The 23540-nt window shown below is 39.8% G+C and overlaps 1 protein-coding gene across 1 annotated transcript in view; it reads left to right on the plus strand.

The window, feature by feature from the left end:
• The window catches only part of LOC147752930 (uncharacterized), a 52629-nt gene extending 34725 nt beyond the window's left edge, over nt 1–17904 (plus strand). Inside the window, exon 3 of the mRNA XM_086970137.1 lies at nt 15412–17904. Coding sequence (XP_086826263.1) covers nt 15412–15456 — 45 coding nt within the window. The 3' untranslated portion in view covers nt 15457–17904. The remainder of the gene's footprint in view (nt 1–15411) is intronic.
• The last annotated feature ends 5636 nt before the right edge of the window (nt 17905–23540 follow it).

Consider the following 23540-nt stretch of genomic DNA (forward strand, 5'->3'; position numbering starts at 1 on the left):
GCACTATCAAAGCGTGTCTCCCGAAAGCCGATAGGACTTCCTTTTCCCAATATTTTAGGCATGCATTTAATCTACGATGGGCATGAGGCAAATTTTAGAAATGTTTATTGATCTGACTTTTCAAGAATGAAAACCTACTTCAGAATCAATTTAATAAATCATGCATTATAAGCGAATCGTTGCAAGTAAATGTCTGTATTTCAAACGAGGAACTTTTGTTTTTGGCGTCTATTATAGTTTGAATATGTCCCAATGTGTGACTATCTGAAGCAATAATAATCAGAATAACATTAAAATATATTGTTAAGGCTAGCAACTTTCGACACAATCGTATAGATAAATCACTGTAAATCGTTAACGTTAAAAGGCGTTGAAAACTCCGTAATAATACCGAGAGTACCCGTACTTGGACAAGAAACGCACGATTATGATAAAACCGTAATTAGTTTTTGATCGTTACTACTACTCAGAGTGCTATTAAAGTTGAGCGCGATAATTGAAAAATTTTAATGAGGGAACTTGCCTGCACACATAACAGAAGAAAAACATAATGGTTTTCATACCACTCCCTGCTACGGGAAGCCATAGTGGCTTCATTTTTATGTGTGCGTTTCTTAACGCGGACAAAATGTCGTGGCGAGACTTGGTTTAGGTCGATAAGAATAGGCTAGAATACCGTCCGTCCGAATATACGTGTGCTACACCGATTAACTGTAGTGAAATATTTTAGAAAACTCTTGTTTTGGCCTGACTTGCATGGGTTAGGTACAATCAACACCTGCCGTTTCTAAGGTATCGCTTAATGAATTTTTACAATTAACTGCTAGACATAATCGTTTACTGTGAGACATCACGACTATTACTTTATCCAATTAACTATTCACTTAGTCATCGGATCGTATAGTAAAATCGTAGCCCAACAATAGGTTTCATAGTAACCCGCACGCATACTTACAGGACCAGGCCATGTTTTTGTTTTTACCGAAAACGCCCCCAACACAGCGCTCAATCAGCTTTATAGAATGAATATGCCGCATTCCAATCTGTTAATTATATGATATAGAAATGTAAAAAGATACGTATAGACGCTCAAAATATATACTAAATTTAGACTAAACTAGTAATAAAATGAAATAAACTAAAAAAGAAAATTCTCAATTCCTAACCTACAGGGTCGTTCGTTGTTTCGAACAGCAAAGAAGATCGAACTGTTAAACAGACAAATTATGTCTGAACATTGTTGTTTACAGAGACTCAGTGCAAACTCTTGATATCGTCATTGTACAAGTTTGACGCAGAGGCGGCATGTGATATCCTTGAAAATTAGCAGCAACAAGGCGTCAGTTTGAGTGATCGTGCGTCGTCATTCAACTCGAGCTTGGAAGTAGGCAGAACGAAACTCACTCAGAGGTCGGAGTTAACCCAGAAGCCGCCAATCGAATATTCGAAAGTAACCGGCCCAAAAAAAAGTAGTGACTCTGCCAGTGAGAAGCTGGACGGGTAGACTGATATGATTTCCACAACTATTTCACAATTTTTTTCCTTTCTCAGTTTTTAATATCACGCTGACAAAACGACAGCGAGAGACGGTACAAGTTGTCAATTTAACGACCTTCTTTTATGACTAACATTGAATTAGCAACGTGTTGCAACGGGATAATCCATAATACTATATTACATGAGGTAAGCTATGATTCGTTTGTTGTGTGTCCAGATTATGTTGGCACTGGTCGACAGAAGTTCGACAAAAGAGAAACGAACCGTTCCGTGTTCCGCTGTTGTGTTCTTCAGTTTTCAAGCACTTCACCACTGCGTTTCGACTTTCTATGGCAGCGTGGGGTTTCTCAAAGCAACCCTACACCTTCGTCAGTCGTTTGAAAATTGTCGATATTGAACTCCGATGGGCCGATCTTCATTTACAGGTTGCTGGTAGCGGGTCGCTACTTTTAGACTACTTCTTGTAGCAACGTCAACAACGAACGCGATATATCCGTTCGAAAGAACACTCAACAACTTCCATCACCCAAATGAGCACAAGTGAGTTGCGACCGACCGCCCTGTCACCGTGAAAAATGACAAAAAAAAAAAAAAGATCCGATCGTGCAGTCGAATGCTCTGACCAATGAGGAGCGCTCATAGGAAAAATAATAGAACACAATCGCAGAGTGCCGTGAAGCTTTCAGCGCCCTCTGACTTCCACCATTTCCAAGGTTATTGTCGTCTATGCGAGAATACATTTGTTTTACCGCATATATTGTTACAGCTGAAGGATCATGTACGAAACTAGAAAAGGATCTGGGACAGTTTCCTGGAGGTTGCCTTATGAAATAAGAGGGCTTGGGGATAGAAGTCATATAGTTGTTGGCATGGCATATGGCTCGTGTGTGAACGCATGCTATGACAGAATAAAACTTTGGCTACGATTGTAGAGAACTACCACTGCAGCGGATAACATCACGTAAAGACAAACAATACACACGTGCTGAACGTGCTTAACACAAACAGCTGCACGACGATAACAACTCGTTCGTCGGATGAGATTAACATGGACGCTGTAACGAACAATTGAGAAACTGTTGGCAATTTTTTTCGTGTCTATATACAAACGTATATGGCACGTTCGCCATATTTCGATTGAAAACGAAGTGAACTTTTGTAAGTGTCTAATGCCTCCTACTGGGCTGTTGAAGAAGTATTGACTGTTTTCTAACTGGACCATAACATTTCTTAGGTAATATCGTTTGCATCGAGCTGGCGTTCGTGCCATCTGAAAGTTGGGGTCTGGCAGCTGTCGATGTGCTTAAAGTGTTGGCATGCCTTTATTTATATCTGATCTTGGACATAAATGAAATTTCTGCAAAAAGAGAACACTCTATTTTGCAATGTTATCACGATGAAGGCGTAAAATCTGTTCCGGTTTGCAAAAGAAACGTCATTGTTTACAGTTAGCCAAAGTGCGCTATTGAAAAAATCACCCACAGACGTTTTTGTCGCTTTTTTTTTTTTTATGTGAAAGATGCTCCTCGTATTAGTCGAGAAACCAATTACGAACATGATTGACGATAAAGAGAGCGGATACAATAATAGACATTGTATGGCCAGTCACCTAAACATCCTCTACCGACCAGATCTAGAGAAAGTCTGGAAAGATGCCGGACGCAAACAAACTTACTCGATCGTATTTCCATCTGTTAAACTGCGTCGAAACGTAACAAGATCAAATAATCTTGAAGTGGTCGATCACGGCTGACCAGAAGTAAATCACATACGAAAATAGCATGCAGGCAAAATAGAAACGCAAAAAATGCTCTTTACAGTTTGTAGCAAGGCAGACCAAAGCAAGGATGTTGCGTATTTAATAGGACTGCAAAAAAATCGCGTATTGTGGGTTGTTGTTGTTGTTGTTGTCGTCGTCATTATGGGTTTTTGGCAAAACAATTGATTCGGACCTTTACAACCAGCAACTGGCAGCATTACAACGAGCCATTTAAGAAATCGACTTGAATTAGGGAATAGAAGCCTTCCACCATGACAATGCCAAAGCTGCTCAGCAAAAATTGAAGGAACTTGAATAGGAAATCTTGCACCATTCGACTATCATCAGTTTCGGTCTCTGCAGAACTTTTTGATTGGTGTTAATTTAGTTTCAATGGAAGAATGCCAAAATTACCTGTTACAATTTTTCGCCCATGTTAGTGGTAATTATGGTATTATTAGAAAGAAAATAGCATATATTTAAAAAATGATTGGCCCATCAATACTTTCTCGACAACACACTGTTTATCAATACGGCTTTATTAAACGTGTTTATGTGCAACGTATTCAAGTGCCAGTTGACCGAGTATGTATATTGATATGAGTAATCTGTAACACAATTAGGTGTGGCATTCTTTGTAAAAGCATTTTTTTTTTTTTTGCAATCTCGATCTATATGACACCCGTCACCGCTTATCTACGAGAGTGATTCTAGATAATACTGGCTGACAGGCACTAGACTCTTTGGCAAGCAATATGTTGATTTCTGTCCCAGAACTAATCCCTATGGGCCGTTGGTCGGTGACCTTCTGCAGCAATCTGTTCCGTTTGCCCAATAATTATTAAAACAGTGTTGTATTAATTGCTTAGCCCAATCGAGTTTCTCAGCCTATAACACTTGTCCACGACATTAGAGAGTTATTTGCTCGGTCCGTTAATGCCTGCAATCTTGTGCCCACACTTGCCCTCCTTAGTGCAAAGCTTTTTCAAATCATATTTGTTTCGTGTTCAGACACATGTAGCGTGCTTATTTATTTATCATATTGCGCTCTGATTTAGACTATTTCACCTTCAAGTACTAATAAGACGAAATCACCGCGTACTTTTTGTATCAATTTGCAGGATGGACATCTGATACGATGGAACAACGCCTGTAGTTCTGCAGCGTGTTTCATGTGCCTGTTCCAGAATAGTATTTAATACAATTTATTTACTCAAATATGATTCCTTAGAGTACAGCTAAAAGGATTTTCGAAGTACGTTCAGCTGGATTGTTCGAGAGTAAAATGGAGATGATTATGTATTTGACACTGATTGTTGTGTGAATAGCTTCGAAAGTGTCTGCTATGAATTGGGTCCTGTTTTCGATTGTCTGTGTATGAGGATCTACACTCCCTGCGAACTTATTGTGTAAATTGGGCATTGTATGAGAGGCGGTTACATTTTGTATCAGATATTATATATTTCTGGCGACTTAATGAACCAGTGGATTGCTATCAAAGGCATTTTGCTTTCCGTAGACAGGGCAGAACCTAATCCTGAAATTAAACAAACGAAATTTCATTTGATTCGAGTCAACGATATAGCCGTACTAACACCGGTTGTTCCGAGCGTTTTACACACACGTAGCCTTTGAAAAAAAAAATCAATTGTTTTAGGTTTCTTTGAGTCGAAAATGTACCAGAGTCAATCTTGGCCGACACAGAACGATGACGCAGTAAAGCCTTGCAGCCCTACGGGCCGCGAACGATTTCGCCAGTTCCTCTGCTCTTCCAGTAGGGGACAAATGGAGTGGAGGACACCCGGCTAAGCGAAAAAATGAATCAAGGAAATAGAACAATGGTGGTAGGGTAAAGAGCCAGGAGGCACCTCAGGGAGCTTTGCTGATGTGGTACGATCGTAAAGCGGTGGAGACCATTGCATGGCGGAGATTCAAAGACAAGCTTGCAAGTCCTTCTCTGGACAAAAATCTTAGATTTCCCGGTAACTTCGGTAAAACCTATGAAGTAACATTTGTGCACTTCGAGCTGGTCAAGCCAGCATTGTTGGACATGGCAGGACTAAAATTTAAAGCGTTTCTAACGAACGTAAGGCGGACCGTCATCATGTTTGCTAACTTCGTTACAGCAGAACGATCGAATTCGTACAAGGGTACTAATTTCTCTTGTGCAGGACTGCTTGCCGAAGTCGCTTCACACTTTAAATAGGTTCCACTCTCAACATAACAGAAGTATCCAGTGGGTATTGGGGACAAAGCTCTCAAGGCGACTTTCGGTTGACCCGTTAAGGCCAAGTTCCAATCCACGCAGGGACGCCACTCCCGCGGCAGTTCTCGGTGGCCGCTGGTAAAGAGCGCACTCAGAAAGCGTTGAAAAGTTAACTGGTTTATGGTTGTGAAGAATACGCTTTGTTACTTTGAAGTTTGCGTTTTGTACCTCTCATCGAGCAAAGCTGACTTATACATCTTTGAGTCTATAAGCCTTCATTAAACTCTAGTTTTGAGATCAGAAACACATCGTCAATTGTGACGTTTGCCTGCTCATTACGTGCAACAACTAAGGTAGGCTGCTTCGAACGTGAAGTAGAGCACTACGTGCTATCCTGTGTTTCTGGAATTATCACCTGTTTTTAGACAGCACCAAAAGCTTACTCCCATTAGGAGTCTAACCGGAGTGGGTCTTGGTGGACTTATCTGAGGTTTTCCTAACAAACCTATAAAGCGGCATGCCAACCATGGAAGCTACGATCAACCTAGGAAATAACACCACATTTTCCCTAATTCCTTATTTTCTTTAATATCTTATTTCTTTTTTATTCCTTCTCTTACTGGTTATGAGTATTTGGTAGTTTTTTGCCAACGCTGAGAATAAGCGTGAAATCAAGCTTATTAATTGTAGTTATCGCACTAATGAGTATGAGCCATCCACACCAAGCCAGCGCCTGTTCGTTCGTGTCGGTAGAAGTTAAGGTATATAGCCCTAACCTATTTTTGTTTTCGATTTGCATTGTTAAAGAGACTCACTACTGCCTTGTTTCTGTTTGGAATGACTGTACTCGTTCCCATGGTTATGGTTTTTACGTATTTACCTGCATAGCTATTTGTCGCAAATGCACTCTGAATATGGACAATCGCTACCACTGCGTACACAGGTGTGTTCCTTATGTGCTCTGAAGTGCTTGGTCTATTGTGCGTTTTGAAATTCACCGTGTAACTGTATTTCTGTGAGTTAAACCTGTTGGCTTTCATAAATTACAGGTTCTGCTTGGCACCAACCTCTGTAATTAAGCGAAGTCGCAAAGGACTTCAGCTATTCATCAGTTATCGCGCCAATATTAGTGGGATGTGGCGAGTCTTTAGCTTATATATATATATCCGTCGAACGTACAGTATTGTTGTTATTACGTATGCATTATAAGAAACCATAGTTTTCACAATAAATTATATCCTAACAGTCTTGTACAGACGACTGCGTATTTGTTAATTAGTTTGATTGGAAATTACCTCCTTGCAACCTCAATACAAATTCCGACTCAGCTCCCATAATACCAAGCGTATTTTGCCTCGTAAAATCTAATAGCGTCAAATTCTCTCATGATGTATTCATTACAGGGTAAGCAAAAGGGTCCGCTGTTAGAGTGAAAGTCTAAAGTAGGAACTAATGATAATAGGATACATCAAAGGCATAACTTGTCTCCGTACTTATAGTCACGATCGTGTACTTCAATTGAAGTAAGTTTTAGAAAGTTTTGATCCAATACGTTCCAAGAGTAAAACTGTCTTTGCGTAAGTCATTATAACCTGGAATTAACTAGTCCTACCACTGTAGAGTACGGAAAAAAGGTCTCTTCTCATTTCTGTTAGTTGATTATCTGGTCACTACTGATCATTCATTGACTAGAAACGGCTTTGTCTATGTCTCCGCGACAGAACTCACAAAAGTGATCATATACATAAGCAGAATTCGAAGTAAAAATGCATTCAGTGTCCTATTTTAGAGCCACTAGAAGCGCTAGCTCAGTGAATGTAAGGTGCACATTCGCAAAGCGCTAAACCCAGGTCATCGCCTACTTGCCACCTGCCAATAGCATAAGAGATACATTATGCTAGTTCAACACTGGCTTTCACTATGGGATTCATTCATTTGATATGGAGCTATTATAGATTTCTTGGCTGCTCCCTGTATCTGCCAGCTTTTCGTGGAACGTAACCATCGAAGTATCGGCAAACCAGCTGTATGTTATTTGTCGCACGTTTAATTGTTACATAACATTTATAATTACTATTGACCGCGTAACACCTTGTCCTAAGATCAATCCGTGGGATTATTTTGTATATGCATGATAAATTATTATTAATAATTGCTCTTCGAACTCGCTTCGATAATTTCGCAAACAATACAATTGACGATCATCATTCGCGTAGAACTTGACGGAAGGAACCATTTTTTTCCAATGGAAAATATTAACTAGGCCCGTTCTGTTGAAGTGAAATTTCCTTCATATTGAGTACGCATAGAACTAATAGGCTTGCTTCCGCGGCGTTCGCTGCCGTGACATGCAACATTACTATTAGAAACTTTAAGTTATAGCAGAGCGATGCGACAGTTCGCTTTCACGCACAGCAGAGTTCCTGTGAAACTTGCGACAAGTAAACTAAGTGGATTAATGCCATCGCCTTAGAACCATCTGGTACAGACGACATGCTCATTCCGTACTCTTAGCAGGACATTTCATTCCCATATGCATTTTCAATGTACTCTATTTATGAAAAGCTATGCTGCTCATAAGCTCATGCAAGGTTCCAATGATAATATCTATACCTAGAAAACAACACGAAAGCTATTAAATGAGTACGTAACAACCATGTACACGGGATAATGGAGGCATTTGCGAACAGCCTAGTAAATAAGCAACACCGCCTAGAGAAGTTGCTTTTTCAACTGAGATTCCCCAAATCTAAGAGCTATTCGTATAAGAAAACCACAGTCTAAAAAGTTGTACTCTAGAGTCGCGAACCAGATTCAAGTGGACCACTGCGATTGTTGATCATTGCCTATGCCTGCTGTTATTCGAAAGGTTAGGAGTTAGGATAGAAGACGGGCGCCTCTGAAGAGCGAGGTCGACCTCTCTGCAGCTATATATTTCAGTCTTAAATTACACAATGGTGGTATGAAAGATATAAGTTTTTCCTATGCAACATTCATCCGCCATCGTAGATTGAGGCCGGGACGACAAGGCTACAAGGAATTATTGAAGTGTAACGTCCTATAGAAAGTAGGTTCGGTGATAGACGTTCGAGGATCTTCACGACGCTGGCAGAATACTATAAACCACAAAGATGCTTCGGAGGACTGGAACAGCGCGGTCAAACAGCACGAAGATGATTAAAAGCGACGGCGACCATAGCCCACTCGTTGCGACCACAAGGTCACAAGAGAGATAGAAACGAAGGGGGAAGGTAAAACTATAATGCGAACAATCACACAAGAGCTAAAGGTGAGCCGCATCATTATTCACGACAGACTCATCGTTCAGTATTTCGACTGCTATCCACGGTCCGCTACCGTCAAGCGTCCAGCCGCAGAACGCAATTGCCGCTGTTAGTAGACAAAATGGTGAAGAGAATGAGTCTTGCTGTATTAGGCTTTCTGATGCTCTATAGCATCGGATCTATAGTATCAGTCGTTTTTTTTGAGCTGTTCTGAAACCTGCGCCACTCCGTGACTTCTTCTCGAGCCCTTTGACTATAATTTACAACCATTGCTGAGGCTGGTACTACTACTGCGTTTAGAGAATGCAAACGCACACACGCGCGATAGATAATCATTAATAATCAATGGGCTAGTCCGTTCAAGTCGTCCTAAAGCTTCGTTGCAAGCCATATTCCATCCGATCCGCTTTGCTTTTTCGGTTTAGTTTATAGATCCGAGTGCCCTCCGCTCTTTTATAGTTCTCTTACTTTTTTCTGTTGTTAGCTTCCCTTTCTTTCGCTGTTTCGCTTTCGATTAGTACTATCTGCAAGAAAAGACGATAGCAAAGGGATAACAACGTCAATGGCGCATGGCCTCCGCACGATTCGTTTTGTGGGGCATGCGAAGGACGGCGGCCTGTGGATGTTTAGTTGTTAGTTTTTAGATAAAAGAAAGCGATACGCCAAAGAGAAACTGTTTTTGAGAATATATATCAAGGTCTGAAAACAACGAGGGCTCGTATTCGGCTTCTGGCATTACTACGCTCAATATTTTTGGTTCACCGAGCTCTATCACTGTCGAGTTATGCCTTCTTTAAGTGAATTAAATAATAAATTATTATTATTATTACAACCTTGTGTTTTTGGTGCAATATAAATGGATAATTTGACGCAAGGGTTCGCGTTAGACCAGCAGCTGTCTGAAAATGAGTATAGGCGTCTGGTGATTTCCTACTACGTCCTGTAGCACATCGCATCGGCAATACATACAATTCACTAAAACGATGAGGTCCTTCGACAGCTGCGCTCACTCTCGTCCCCATGTGAAATCTTTGGGAAGTTTTGGAAGCTGGGTTTAGCAATCGCACTTATTCTAGTACACTAACTTATGCAACTATAGATTGTACAAAATAATTATCTGCATGCAATGTTCCCCATATTTATATAATAAGAATCTGCTTAATATATCCCAGGTCCATGAACTTTTGCTTTGTCTAGTGTGAGTAGTTAAAAAAGGCTCTCGACGCGCGGCAAAGGTGAGCCATACGTAGGTATATAATAAATGATAATGCAATCTACAGTTCTAAATTGTAGGTATTATTTACAAAAACATGGCACCAGTAACCAAGTGTCTTTACTTGAAGCTTTCTACATGAATGTTCAGGAAAAATCATTTTGTTATCCCAAAAAAATGGGAATTATCTCAAAATGTCCCTTTTTTTTGGCATTGTATAGTCTTTTTACTTCTATATTTAACCAGATCAGTACACAGGTCGATATCATTCGGTAAGTTCGGGTGCGACCACTGACATTTGCAAAAGCTACAGCCTAAAATAAATAGGAAAAAGTAAACTGATAAATAATAATCATTACGACATGAGCGTGTCCATAAAACGGTCAAGTGCGTTTTACCACATGTAATTTTACAATACAATATATATGACAATACTATAATCACCATTATAAGCAGGTACGTCGACTACACTATCTCTGCTAACTATAGGTCCGTCAAAGCGTAAAGCATCTCTTCTAAAAATCGCCGAAAGCTACAATTTATTTCAGTTCAATAGTGTGTCCTATGGAACAAGACGAGTATATTTTTTACTTTGTTGATAAGCAGCAAGAGAACTCGAATAGTTTGAGCCAAAGCAGGATCATATTTTCGGCCCACTCGAAGGCCTGTTTTGCTTCGAATAAGTTTAACTATGCTTACAGGAGTGTGCAACATGTCTGCCTCGCGTGAAGGACATTACTCTAAAGCAGATAAAAAGAAAAAAAAAAAAAGGAAAATTTCCTTGGCATAAAGTTCGCAAGCTTTTTTCAATTGGCATGTAATGGAAGAAAAAGTTAGACGTTTTATCCGGTTTATTGGAATCGATCCTTGCGAAACGGGCTGAAAAAGAGAAGCAGTGTAGAATCATGGATAGTGCCACCACAAAGGAACAGCTCCGATCCGGACTGTAGAAGAAATGCAGGGCTATTTTGCACGTCGTCATAGGGATTAGAACTTGTGCACATTAGGCCGAACCGCATATTACAACAATGTGATGACATTCAGGTTACTGTCACCATCCCATTGCCCCTACACACGTATAGCTGTGAAGAACGGAACGTTTCGCAGTAGAACAGGATTACAGAAGATAAGCCCTATAATCAGTTGATCTGTTTGGCTTGCGGGCGTACACTGGTCAAGTTTGACGCCGAATATACGCAGTCAGTATGTTATAAATTCATAGTGTAAATACGTTAAGGTTAATTAGGGCAAACTTGACAGCTGTCAATAGACATTTTGTACGTTCTAACGAATATTTAGGTAATAAAATAAAAGAGAATTTAAAAAGAAATCCACTCGAAGAAACGACAAATCAGTGCAAGTTAAACGCTGCTTTATTACGTAACTTGATTTAAAACGCATATATATATATACATACTTTTATAAAATTCACATAAAATATACTTCAATATATGTAATCTTAAATCACATGAGACATTATACAGCTATGTGGAGCAATTATTGTTCTTATTTACCATTATTATAAGTGGCATATTAACTTGTTCAATAAGCGCACAGCTTCTTAAGATGAAACTATAGTGGCAGCTGGCTGTCTTCATGCGTTTTCGTACATATGTATCCGTGTCATATACACATTTTTTTGATCTCATAGAGTACCAAGTCTCCCTTGGTCAAAGCTGCTGCTTGCACTCGATTCATCAATTCCAAAATCCTATTGCCGCATGCACGCTCTGACTACAAATACAACGTCTAACAATACCGAATGGCAATGGGTCGATTCTTCGAATCATTTCGGGACCCTGGACAAGTTCCGTTTCCCAAACCTTTGATAACAACTGCAACAGCAGCAAAGCCGTTTCTTTTTCGAGCTTCTCAACGGCGGCGATGATCCATTCTGAGCGGTTGACACAAACACGGTGATGCCGGAGGCATTTGAATTTAGAGAGCAAAAAAGGCTTGAATGTCGCAATACGACGTTTCGTTAGTCCTACTGGTATTGTTGCTTCTTATAGCTTTTGTTGTCCTGAAACGCAGACAGGGAAGGAGTTTAACATATGGGTGCTGTTGTAGACCTCTACGTATTTCCGGATGGCATAGACATTGCCAAATCGCAGAGCAACCCCACTTGTATAGTCTTGAAAATACGAGTGTAAGTTGGTCTTCGGGAAAAGGTACCGTCTTGAATTTAGTTAGTTAGTATGACATCATAGAACTGTAGCCCAATCTTATTCTAGCCGCAGTTGATGGCGTTATTCTCACTGCCAACAAAAACGAGTCAAAAAAAAATACGCGCCTCGCTTCTCTAAAAAATAACCGGGTTAAGTGTGTACGTTCTGATATAGCACTATCACATCTATTACATGGCTTATGCCTCATAGCTGTTTTCTTTAATCATACTGCAATTAATCGCCGCTTAAAATCTATTACTACAATAAACACACAGAAGAACGCTGATTAAAAAAAAATCTGAACTTTTTTTTTATTGTTGAACTGTACACAATTAGCGGAAGTGGGAAGGCGTTAAGATGTTGTAGTAACACGTTGGACTATTGACGTGTTTAGTTGTCTGTCAACACGTCTACCACACGGCGCTACTCGAGCTTCTTCTTTCTCTTCACAGTACACTCAAATGTTTCGTTCCGGTTCTAGCCATTAGCAGATCATAGAAAAGGTTTCTTTGTTCATCCAACAAGCGAAACACACAACTCTTATTGTTCTTCAATAATAGAATAAGTGATTCACCATTCAATCACTATCTGCGAACTTGTTTTGTGTTGCCCTTGTTCCACGACTGAGTACGGAAGAACCCTTTTTAGAATCTAACATGGATTTACCTAGGGCTTCAATATGAATTCGTCCATTAATCAGCTACTTAACTTAGATATCTTTAGGTATTATTTTTCTAGCCGATTGCTTACATTGCTATCAAAATAAGATTTCTAGAAAAATAGCTCGGCTTCTGTTGAGCTGTGATCGCGATTAGATTTGTCTTCACACTTCATTGAACCGCCTTTACAAGCCCATCGCTAATTTTTGTTCATTTACCTTTTATAGGTCCTAATAGCTTTGTAGAAATTAGCGAACTATCATGCGACTACACCAGTAACGTTGATAAAGTTACAATATCACGATATGTACAGATAACACCATTTTTGTAAACTTGAAATGGTTTACTTCTACTCTATCATAAAAAACCGAAAAACATTAGCGACCACTTTCTGAGTGCAAAAACTTACGTAGTTTGAACACGTCGCTCTGCTCTGATACTAGCATTATACAGTATTGAAGATTTATCATATTGCTATTAATTTAATGTGGTTAATGTTATAGGTAAAAGCCTTAAATGCAATAGTATGCTGGTATTTAGCGGAAACCACCCAACCATAAAAAATACTATACATAATATGCTCAGTTTCCACTCATTTATTATCCCAGCGCGTTGCTAAAGCTTGAACTTGGCTATGGCCAGACGACCTGTGCACCAGATATATCATCACGAAACCGGTCGCCTGACGCAGGAAGAGAGCGTCATCGACAAAGGAGGTGGTCGATCCCTGTTCTTAAACTATTAATTCATTACTAGGTGACAAAATGCTCCGGAAGCTAACTGATATTACGAATATCAGACAGAAGTATAAACCTAGCACCTTTGAGGTGATGAGTGAAATAACTAAACGATCAGCAAGACGGAGTTGTACTTTTTCTATTTCAGTTCTTGCAGAAATTCTTCATGAATCAGGAGTCTGATTGGTGCACACATATGTTTGTCTGGATCTATATACTACTATTTCGAGAGGCATATATGAGGAGTTCCTAAGGATAGTCAAGCTTCTTGAAGGTTATGTTAACAGAAATAGTGACAGCTTAAGATTACCTTACTCAGATGCGCAATGTCTGTGCTTTTCAGTAGTCTAGTTATGGTATTTCCCTATGTAAGTCTCTTTGTTTATGGCATTTTTTTCATAGAACGACCGGATACATCCGTGAAATCGGAAATTAACTTGCAAATATATACTCGACAGTCAACTTTAACATGTATGCTGCTGTATAAAAATTAACTAACGGAAATGTTAATCAAGGTGCGTCAATAGAAGACAACGATTCAATTCATTTGTCATAACTCATAATACACAGAGTACGTCCCATTTGGCCAGAAACGTACTAAACTGCATTAGCCGTACCTGAAAAGCAGTGTTCAATCGTGCCATCTTGCCTTTGGCGTTATTTACGTAAAATGAATTTTTAGAAATCTCCTCAATGCGTATGTTCTTCAGAACATGACACGTCATTTTTCAGAACGTCGTTTTCGCAGCTGCCCAGTATCATAACACTCGCCCACATGCGGCAGCCGACAAAGGCAAGAATCTTTTCTGGCTCGACCTCATCGAAAACGAACTAGATTTAGCATGTATATTGTTATTACTATTATTATTTTTTAAAATGTCCACACATGCTCTTTCGAAGTACCTCGCTAATAGAATTCAAAGAGATTTCTGTAGTAATCCGCACGCTCAGATGCGAAAATTGTATTTTATGACAGGACACTGCGTTTATGTCCAAACATGTTTCGTACGTATAGAGGCAGCTGTTTTATATTATACTACCAAATGAATGAAATAGAATTCGATTCTAACACAAATGACACATATATAAATGGGTAAGGTTTATACTGATGTAACTTTCTCGCAGTTGTGCTGCGAACTTTACACAAAAAAAAACTTACCAAAAAAGTGCTCACGCAGTTTGGCGCAGATGTTGTTAGAGAGCCAGTGGGCGTTTAAATACGGCTAAGTAAGCTTACTTATCATGTAAGCTTACTATTTAAATAAGGCAACAAAAAATAATGTTAGTTATCAAATCTAGTTAAGTAATGGTCCTTCCTCGTTTCGAAAGGCATGGAAGATAAAACAGATGAATTTGGCCGCAGCGCAGTCGATGCTACTGGTATAACCGCCTTACGTGACCTTACTTCTTCACTGTTCTTATTATCTTTTCCGCAATAGAAGCATCTATAAATATTTTAATGACATGATTTTTCCTTTATAGATTTCAATTCAATCTTTATCGACATTGATATCCCAGAGTGGCGTAAGATCTTTTTCATGTGTCGGCTTTATCGCACTAACTTAGAAATGGACAATCGAGTAATATAAGATACAATGGAAGTAATTGAAGAAGCGTCTTTACGAGGGTCAATTCAGAAACAACGTACGCTGTGTGCCTCAATCAAAAATATACGCTTACTCTCTATCGAAGATTAAGGCACTTCCTAAATTTTCATTAATTCAACAAAATGCGAGCCTGCAACCAAATCTCAGCACCTAAGTTGGCATTAAAGTGCAAAATAACCCCTTCAAAGAGAACTGCTGCTATGCCAATACGCATAAGCAAGACTCACGCCCCAATGATTCTTGCGTTCAATCAACTTTAACCTTTGCTCGGTACCTTTCAGGTAAATCAAATAACTTCCAAGTTTTACTACGTTGGTATTGCGTAGCTGCATTTTCTTTATGCCCTTCGTAACTGGTCAGCTTTTGCTGGAGCCAATTCCTCAAGAAGTTCTACAATCATTGACGGATAAATATTCGGTTTCTGGGCATTCAGAACTTGAATACGTCTTCTCATAAAAGTGATTAAAGCAGCGGTGGTAGCAGGAACTATATAGGTGCTTCTGTCGATCGTTCTTATTGTTATACCCTCAAGAATTCTCTGGCTTCAACATGTCTCGTCTTTGTCCCGATTCTCGTCTTCTCAGTCTCTAGGGGATGATGACCTCCTATGTCAATCTGCCGTACACATCAGGGTCAACCCAACGCTTCTGACTACTTCTTTCCTGTTTTCTGAAGTTTCGGAAAACATCTCCACGCTACAATTATCTTTTTTCACAAAGCAGATCTAAAGTACGTATTCAAGGGTCGATGTCGGCATTCTGCACTACACCGCATAGGCTGAGTGGCCCACGAGCATGCCATTGTAGGACAAATCCCGTGTTGCCTAGTGTAGTGAGGTTGTGTTAGCGGTGGCGGCCATAGTCGACCGGTCTCGCGAGTGCTCTGCATAGCTACCGCCCATAGCCACGCATTAAGAACCGGAGATCACGATCATCTTGACAAAGTGACACCACGTCGAGCTCCGTCGCAATGTTTCACAGCGAACGATGGAACGGGTCTTGTACCTTTGTTTCGTGTCAATGATGCAAGAGCGTGAGAGCTTCAAATGGGCCGTCAGTAAGCGTGAGCTGGGAAACGGCAGCATTATAGTTTGTCCAGTCTATCCTGCAGCTACTGTATGTCAATGCTAGTATACGCCTATTCACAGCGGGAATACGAGGAGACAAGAAAGCAGTTGAAAAGCAACAGCCCTTGTCGCTCCTTTCAATCTCCAGAGACGATTTCATCTCAATAACCACCATTTTCCTCGATCTACTTTACCCTAGCACGACGGATGTTCCCTCCGGTACCGAAATCACAATACGCAGTACAGTGACGCATAGGCAGGAATACGGAAAACATATCAGGACAAACGACACCTAAAGAAGGCATGTAAAGAGGGCGAGAGACGAATATCTTACTGATGTCGACCTAAAAAACGGCACTACGATTGGTATGGCGCCGCGAATCAATCTGCTACAGCTTGATGGACAAAGTAGGCCCAGGTGAAGTATGTAGCCAAGCGAAATAAGTTCCTACTTGTATCCTTTGTTTGTTTGCTATGTTTTCCGCTAAGTGTATTCGATTGATTTTTCAAGATGGGAATCCATGTTCTTTGAAAATTATATAGCTCGACTGTTCTTGCTGTAATCTGACTTCAATATGCCGAGTATGATCGTCATTAAATTAGTGCCAAGTAATATATCTTTGAATTAAATTAGACCATTAGTACTCTGAAGAAGACCTAGTGTTATGGATTATGGACTTGTACATAAACTATGTAACCATGAGGACCATGAGGAGGCAAAATCACTTGATCGTTCAACACTGAAATCATAAAGATTCAAAGTTAGCAGCTTCAAAATCTCAATCTGGTAAACAGATAGGCGTTACTATATAAATACAACTATTTGAGGATAAAAACGATGTATAAATATACAGAAGAAAAATTTATTTACTCCATTGTCTGTAATCGTACGAATTTGATCTAATCTAAGTTAATACCAGTTAGATCCATATTGGATGTTGATCTTTTGCTGACTTCCCAATTCCGAAGACTGACCTAAATCAATAACATGACCTTACACGTATTTAGACGTGATGTTCGATTAGGTATCAAGCTTGTATTTATCTTTGTACCCGAATCTATTTCTACTCTGAAACAGAATATGCCTGAAACAAAGTTATGGTTGACGGGCTCTTTTAGCTAAACTTGTGGACCACATGTGAAGAACGTCATGTGCAATAAATTCAGTTTCTCAGACTTCTTCCTAACTCTCGCCTTTTTCTCTGTTTGGTTGTTCTTAGAGCGGCCTCTTTATATGGGGCTTTGCAGCTCTCAAATGTAGGTTTGTATACTTAAGTATAAATCCGCTATACTTGACCTGGACACTGTTGTGTATAAAACAAGTATTGAGCAATACTTCTATAAAAGCTCAACATCTTGGCTTTGAGATCTCAAGATACAGGAATAGTAAATGCAGCCTTTACTAAATATTATAAAGGTGAGCAACGAAGTCACGAATCGAAGCCTGGGAAACAGGGCCTATGTCACTTGGGTTGAGGAGACAGTTGTCCAACGAATTGTACCAACTCGTTCTATTAGTTGTAATTAATAATACTGGACAATCGTGATTTGCATCGTCAATACCCGGCTGTTGCTAGAGATTGCTTTAGCTAAAGTAAACCTGCAAATGAAGAATGAGGGCTGAAAGGCGTAGCGGTTAAAAGGGAGCCGCTGATGGCGCACATACGCTAGATAGGTGGTGACATACTGACGTTTTGTGAAAGTCTGAAGTGACATAAATAAATTATAAAAAACCATAACATGTTTACAGAGGCTCATTTTTCAAGTGAGAAGGACGCAAAGTTTTCCCTCACGCAATCGCTCTGTGATTTCTGCGAAATGATTTTGTTATATCTTTCCTATGATCTTTGAGCGTTTACTTATTTCAACTTCAGTTCGATTGAACAGTTTCATTCGAGTGAAGTCGTAATTATTAGTCTTCTAACTCGGAATTGAGGCGAAATCATTTACTTCAAATGTATACGTTCTAGCTAAAAAAAAAAGTATTAATAATATATCATACTTTCTGGTTCGGTACGGTCGTTTGGCGTTTCAAGCCTGATTCATTGCGACAACAAATACAAACAAAAAAACTTAAAATGTTCGTTCAATGAACGGTGAAGCGTCTAAATTCAAAAGTTTTCATACCAACAACAGTTTAACACGGCGGCAATATGTTTGTCCAAAAGGAAGCTAATTCTTACCGTACATATGTTTACGTTCATGAAGACGTTACCCATTTTCTGTTGGCGTATTTTTTTCCTAGATTGATTGGCTGTTCTAATTAGAGTACAAGTACAATGGAGGTGCAACCATGGTTGATATGCCATATGGGCCTAATATGTGGATTTTGGACGGCTAGCTCAGACGTTTCGCCAATATGGCTGTCTCAAATAAGACAGTGTTCAATATTTACGTTTTGCTGCATAGCCCAGCTTTCAGTACAGATCAACTCAGCAAAGCACATATAAATGTACGCCGCCTGCGTGAAGGTATCCTTCGCAACGTCTAGCGTTTACATGCCAACAGTGTAGTCCCCATGGGATCGAATCAACACGAGCGGCGCAGGACGCTTCAAATGAGGAAAGCTGACAGAACAAATAAGAGCAGCACTACATGCGTGATTCTTGTTTTAACTGAAAATATCTGCTCTAACCTATACTTAAATGTAGTTCCCTTTTACTAATATAAACACAGTTTCTTGGGAAAGGTTCTCTTAGCAAAAAATATACGCTATTAGAGATATTTACCAGATAGCGGGAGGAACTTTTGCGCATCTCTAGTAAGAGCAGAGATGCTCGCCACACCGCAACAAATAAAAAATAAACCCATAATAAATCTCCTAATCGATTTGTTATAAAAGTAACTATACCAGCAGAGTTAGACGATTCGTAATTCTTATTCGTTATCGTAGAAAAATAATTAAACAGTAGGAAGATAAACCTAAAAAATCTCAGCCTAAAAGTGCGATTATGAGATTAGGGCAAGAAATAAGGATAGTTATGGAGAGAATAAATCAAGTAATTAGAATAATAATAGACTATTTTTCCCATCCCGTCCTTTGCCAATACTGCCTAATTAAGTATATTGCACAATGTGCTAGTAATTTTTGTTCGTACTCACCCTGTGCATGTTATGATGATACAGCATCTCAAGTGACAAAAAAATACCTTCAAAGGCGTCGCGTAATTCTTGAAAAGCAGAAAAGAAAATTATCTCAACTAAATGCTAGAAGTCTGGTGCCTATAGATCGAGACGATGAAGAGCTTCCAAGCAAAATTTAATGGAACAGGAGAAGCATCTCAATTGGAAGTGAATTTACGATGCTCAACAGTCGGGCTAACATATACACTTCTGATTCTAGTTTGTTTCAAAAGAACTAGCACTCACTTTGTTAACAGATTTATAGAACTATCATTTATCTCTATTTTTTTTTTTTTAGAAAACTAAAGTCCAAAGATTCTTGTGACGATATAAAACGCTAGAGATCACTTAGCTCCGCTTCCAAGCTATAGCTTTGTTTTTAGCGTTTGGCGTGTTAGTTTCACCATGTACGTCTTAATAAGCGTTGTCGCTATGGTCAAAGAAAGGCACACCTAAAGCGAAACGAATTTTCCTGAAGTCTGCATAAAAGCCTGCTGCGAGAACATGACAGCAAAATTAAGACAGGTAAAAACATATAACTCTATTGACTCTAAGCAGACGTATGCTGCTCCACAAGCAGCACATCACGATAAATTTGATGCTATTAACAGGATAAATAGCACACGTTCACCAACAAGTTCCATTTGGGTTGCGGGTGCCAAGGCTAGACCTATTTTATGTAGCACATTAGTTAACGAAAGGCCCATTGTATAGTGCGTCGTACAGTCGCCGATTGATCGTACGAAGTTAAAAGACCTTCATCTGCAATGCGACGAGACTGCTTTCGAAGTCCTTAATGAGCGACAGGTAGGCTTCGTTATAACTCTGGGATAGTACTTAGAAAATAAGGCTTAACAACTCAGAATTCTTTAAATGAAACAATGCGGCAATGAGACTGTTAGATGAGCCGTTTCAGTTACGAAAAGTTGTTAAAATTAAGAAGAAAGCCTAGTGAAATGTGCCAAGTAAACCAAATTACAAATCAATACTCTACCCGTTAATGTAACAAAGTCAGTTGCGATGTGTACATAAATGTATTTTGAACTGAACTTATACAACCTTCATTCAGTCTCCATTAGATCTTCTTTTTGAATTAACTAAGATGTTCACGTTTTAACAGAGTGCAGTAGTCAAGTACTATAATAGATAGTTTTAGTAAAAACTACTTCTGAAACGCAAACAGAATTTGAAAATATTTTTTTTGTCACACGTGCTTCTGTTGCCTCGGCCAGCCCTGCTAAGGTCCAGCTCCTTAAAGGGGAAAACAGGCTTCTACGCCAAAGACCGTTCCATCTCTTTCGTTATTTCCTCGCCATTTCCTTTTGTCTAATAATGTTGCAGTACAAAGGAGAGTACTAACGTGATGGCCTGTTACGGAAACATGCGATTATTTTCTTACTTAAAACAAATTTTACCTAGCTTGACGGTTCAACGACGACAGTGAGATTTTCATCAGAACACACGAAGTTTAATGGCCGAATGACGCCGAAATGGCAGACATAACATAGATGGCGGAGACCACGCTACCATTCTTTACCTGTTATTGCTGTTACTGGCTAATGTCGACGTTGTTACTGTCAATCCTGTGTCTGTTTGCTGTTGTCGTGGCCGACATGGGCCGCGACAAACGCCAAACAAATCTACGAGCAAGAGCTTGGCCATACTTACCGAAACTTGGCCGCTAAGTGTCCCGAAAACGAGTCGTCAGTGAACTAATAGAGTTCAAGCCGCAGGTTGCAATGAGATAAGGCCGACAAAACGTCGTCGTCTAAACTCTCAGAGAAGCAATCGATGAGTAGTAGGTACAAACATACCATTTTACGTCTATCTATCTGCTCGCTATGCAGCCAACGGACAGAAGTGCACCCGCGCCTAGCAATTGCTACTATGATAATTAGTCATTTTAGGCAACAACAAAGGAAGTATTTGCTTGCACTTGAACGGTAACCCAAAGTATTCAACAACCGCAAGCTGGCAGTTCATGCTCGACGACTAGCTTCATTGTCATCGTATTTCTGCGTGCGCATTCGTTGTAACGTTTCATGTACGATGAAATGCCTTTGATACCCCCCCCCCCCCAACAATTGTTAACCGAAGCAACTGGTATCCAGCCAAGGGGAACTGAGTCCGGTAGATGCTCTAAAAATAAGACATAATTAATAAGGCACGACAATAAGCTTGAACGATTGCAAGTTTTTTTAAAACTTTTTTTTTAAAAACGATGGTTTCGATGATTTAGTAAACCACCCGATATAAGAATATGGAAATTTTATTGCATTCTCAACAGGAACAAAAATTTTATCCCATCCAATGGTCGATATATGATTACTTAGATAAATCAATCATTCAGTCAAGCCTTATTCACCTTTTACAGGTAGCTCTGCAAACATTTAAAGGATATACATCTGCAGCGACTTGGCTTTATACGCTATCCTGTACCGCACATATAGAATAGCTTCACAAGGCTGTCATAAGACGTTTCCTGAGATAGTCGATCTAAAGTGTATATGTTTTTTTCTATTTTTTTTTTCATATATGTGAAGTCTATATTTATATATATAAATCTATCAATGACCGCATCGTACATTATAATACGTGACGATACTACTGGGTTAGTCACTGTCTAGCGGTTAAATTTATAGTGGATATCGGGAAGGTTGTCTAAACGTGGTACAAACATCATTTTCATCAGGTTTATAAAAGGCCGTTAGTGTCCATAGGCGATGGTGAAAGCCGTTCACTGCATAGTGCGATGTTGCATGTCCGTGAAATCGGTTAAGCCCTTTGTTGATCTCGTTCGTCATAGCTACTTTTTGATAGAATTCGGCATCGACCTTCGCGAATTTTTTTTTTTTTTATATATATATAATATATTATAATATAAAATTATATATATATAAGTTTTCTTATACTGCTGGAATCATTCAGTGACGAAAACCCTTGGCGAATCTGTCACGGGTGGTCTGGTGCAATTCCAAGCCTTTTTTGACGAATAAGGCCCTTATTCAATTCAAATGCTCAGGATTCATTTTGCGATCAGCCCAGCGGAGATTAGCACTACTCTTAGGATGAAAAGCCGCAAGGTGGTGGGAAGGGACAATCAGTCGAAGCTAACTATTCAGAAGGAAGCTACCAAGGCTATCTTGCATCGTTCTGTAGTGTGTTCTAAGAAACTCTGGCTGTTATACGACATTGCAACCATACGTAGATGATTCAATTAATATATGGCGGCTATCATCTAGAAAGATATCGCGTGTCACGGGCCGCAACTTTACCAATCAGTCCCAATTTCGAGACGGCACAACGTAACTGCGCTGGAACCTGTTGCATATAAAAGCGACTGCGCCCGTAAGTAACAAAATCGCTTACATAGTAAAAAGCCTTCGCCATATTTCTGGGGTTCCATGTCTTGTTAGGAAAATTTTCAAACAAAACTGCGAGAAGGCCAGAGTTCAAGTTTTTATTCTGGGCTACATCTGTGATCTAAGAGAACGTTAGCAGCTCCGAAACCCCGTCATCAATTGTAACCTGTTCTTCTAAAACATCGTTGCTATTTGGTTAAAGATGTCTGTGGAAACATCGACATTGGCAAGGATGCTTAACGTTAATTTTCCCCGGGCGGAGTTAAAGGCAGTTTTGAAGTCTAAAACACTGCGTAAATTTATTGCCAAAGGCCATCCAAAAGTTGTTTGACATCGGTAAATAAGGTCTTGCATGCCGTTTCGGCCGAATGCTTTTTCCTATCCTGAATTTGTGTTGCTTCTTCACACTCGCAAAGAGTGCGTTTCATCTCCTCGCTGCAGATAAGTGAAGAATCTATAGCAAACGCTTTTCTTTGGGGTTTCGTACTGCGATGTTGATTGGCTTGAGCCGCCTTTACCTTTTGGGTCAACGAAAACCGCTGCGTACTGCCAATGAGAACGAACAAATCTGTAACGAAGACGTTCTTTTAGCGATGCAGTCTACCACGACGTTGGCTCCACGGCGGCTTTCAGGTGTTCATTGGAAGTTCTGTCCAGTCCCGTTGTGTATCCTTGGGCGAAAGCTTTCAATCACCTCAATCATTCCCGGGACGCAGAACTCCTGCCTTTCGCGTTCGCCCTTTGTCGGCTTGTTGCACGAGGTTGTGAGCGGCAGGACACACTAGGTCGCTAGGTGAAAACACCTAAATGAAGTGGTCGATAAGCGATGGGATATGATGCAGGCCTGTGGTGATTAAGC

The sequence above is a fragment of the Varroa jacobsoni genome, unplaced genomic scaffold, assembly GCF_002532875.2.
Source record: "Varroa jacobsoni isolate VJ856 unplaced genomic scaffold, vjacob_1.0 scaffold_879, whole genome shotgun sequence".
NCBI lineage: Eukaryota > Metazoa > Arthropoda > Arachnida > Mesostigmata > Varroidae > Varroa > Varroa jacobsoni.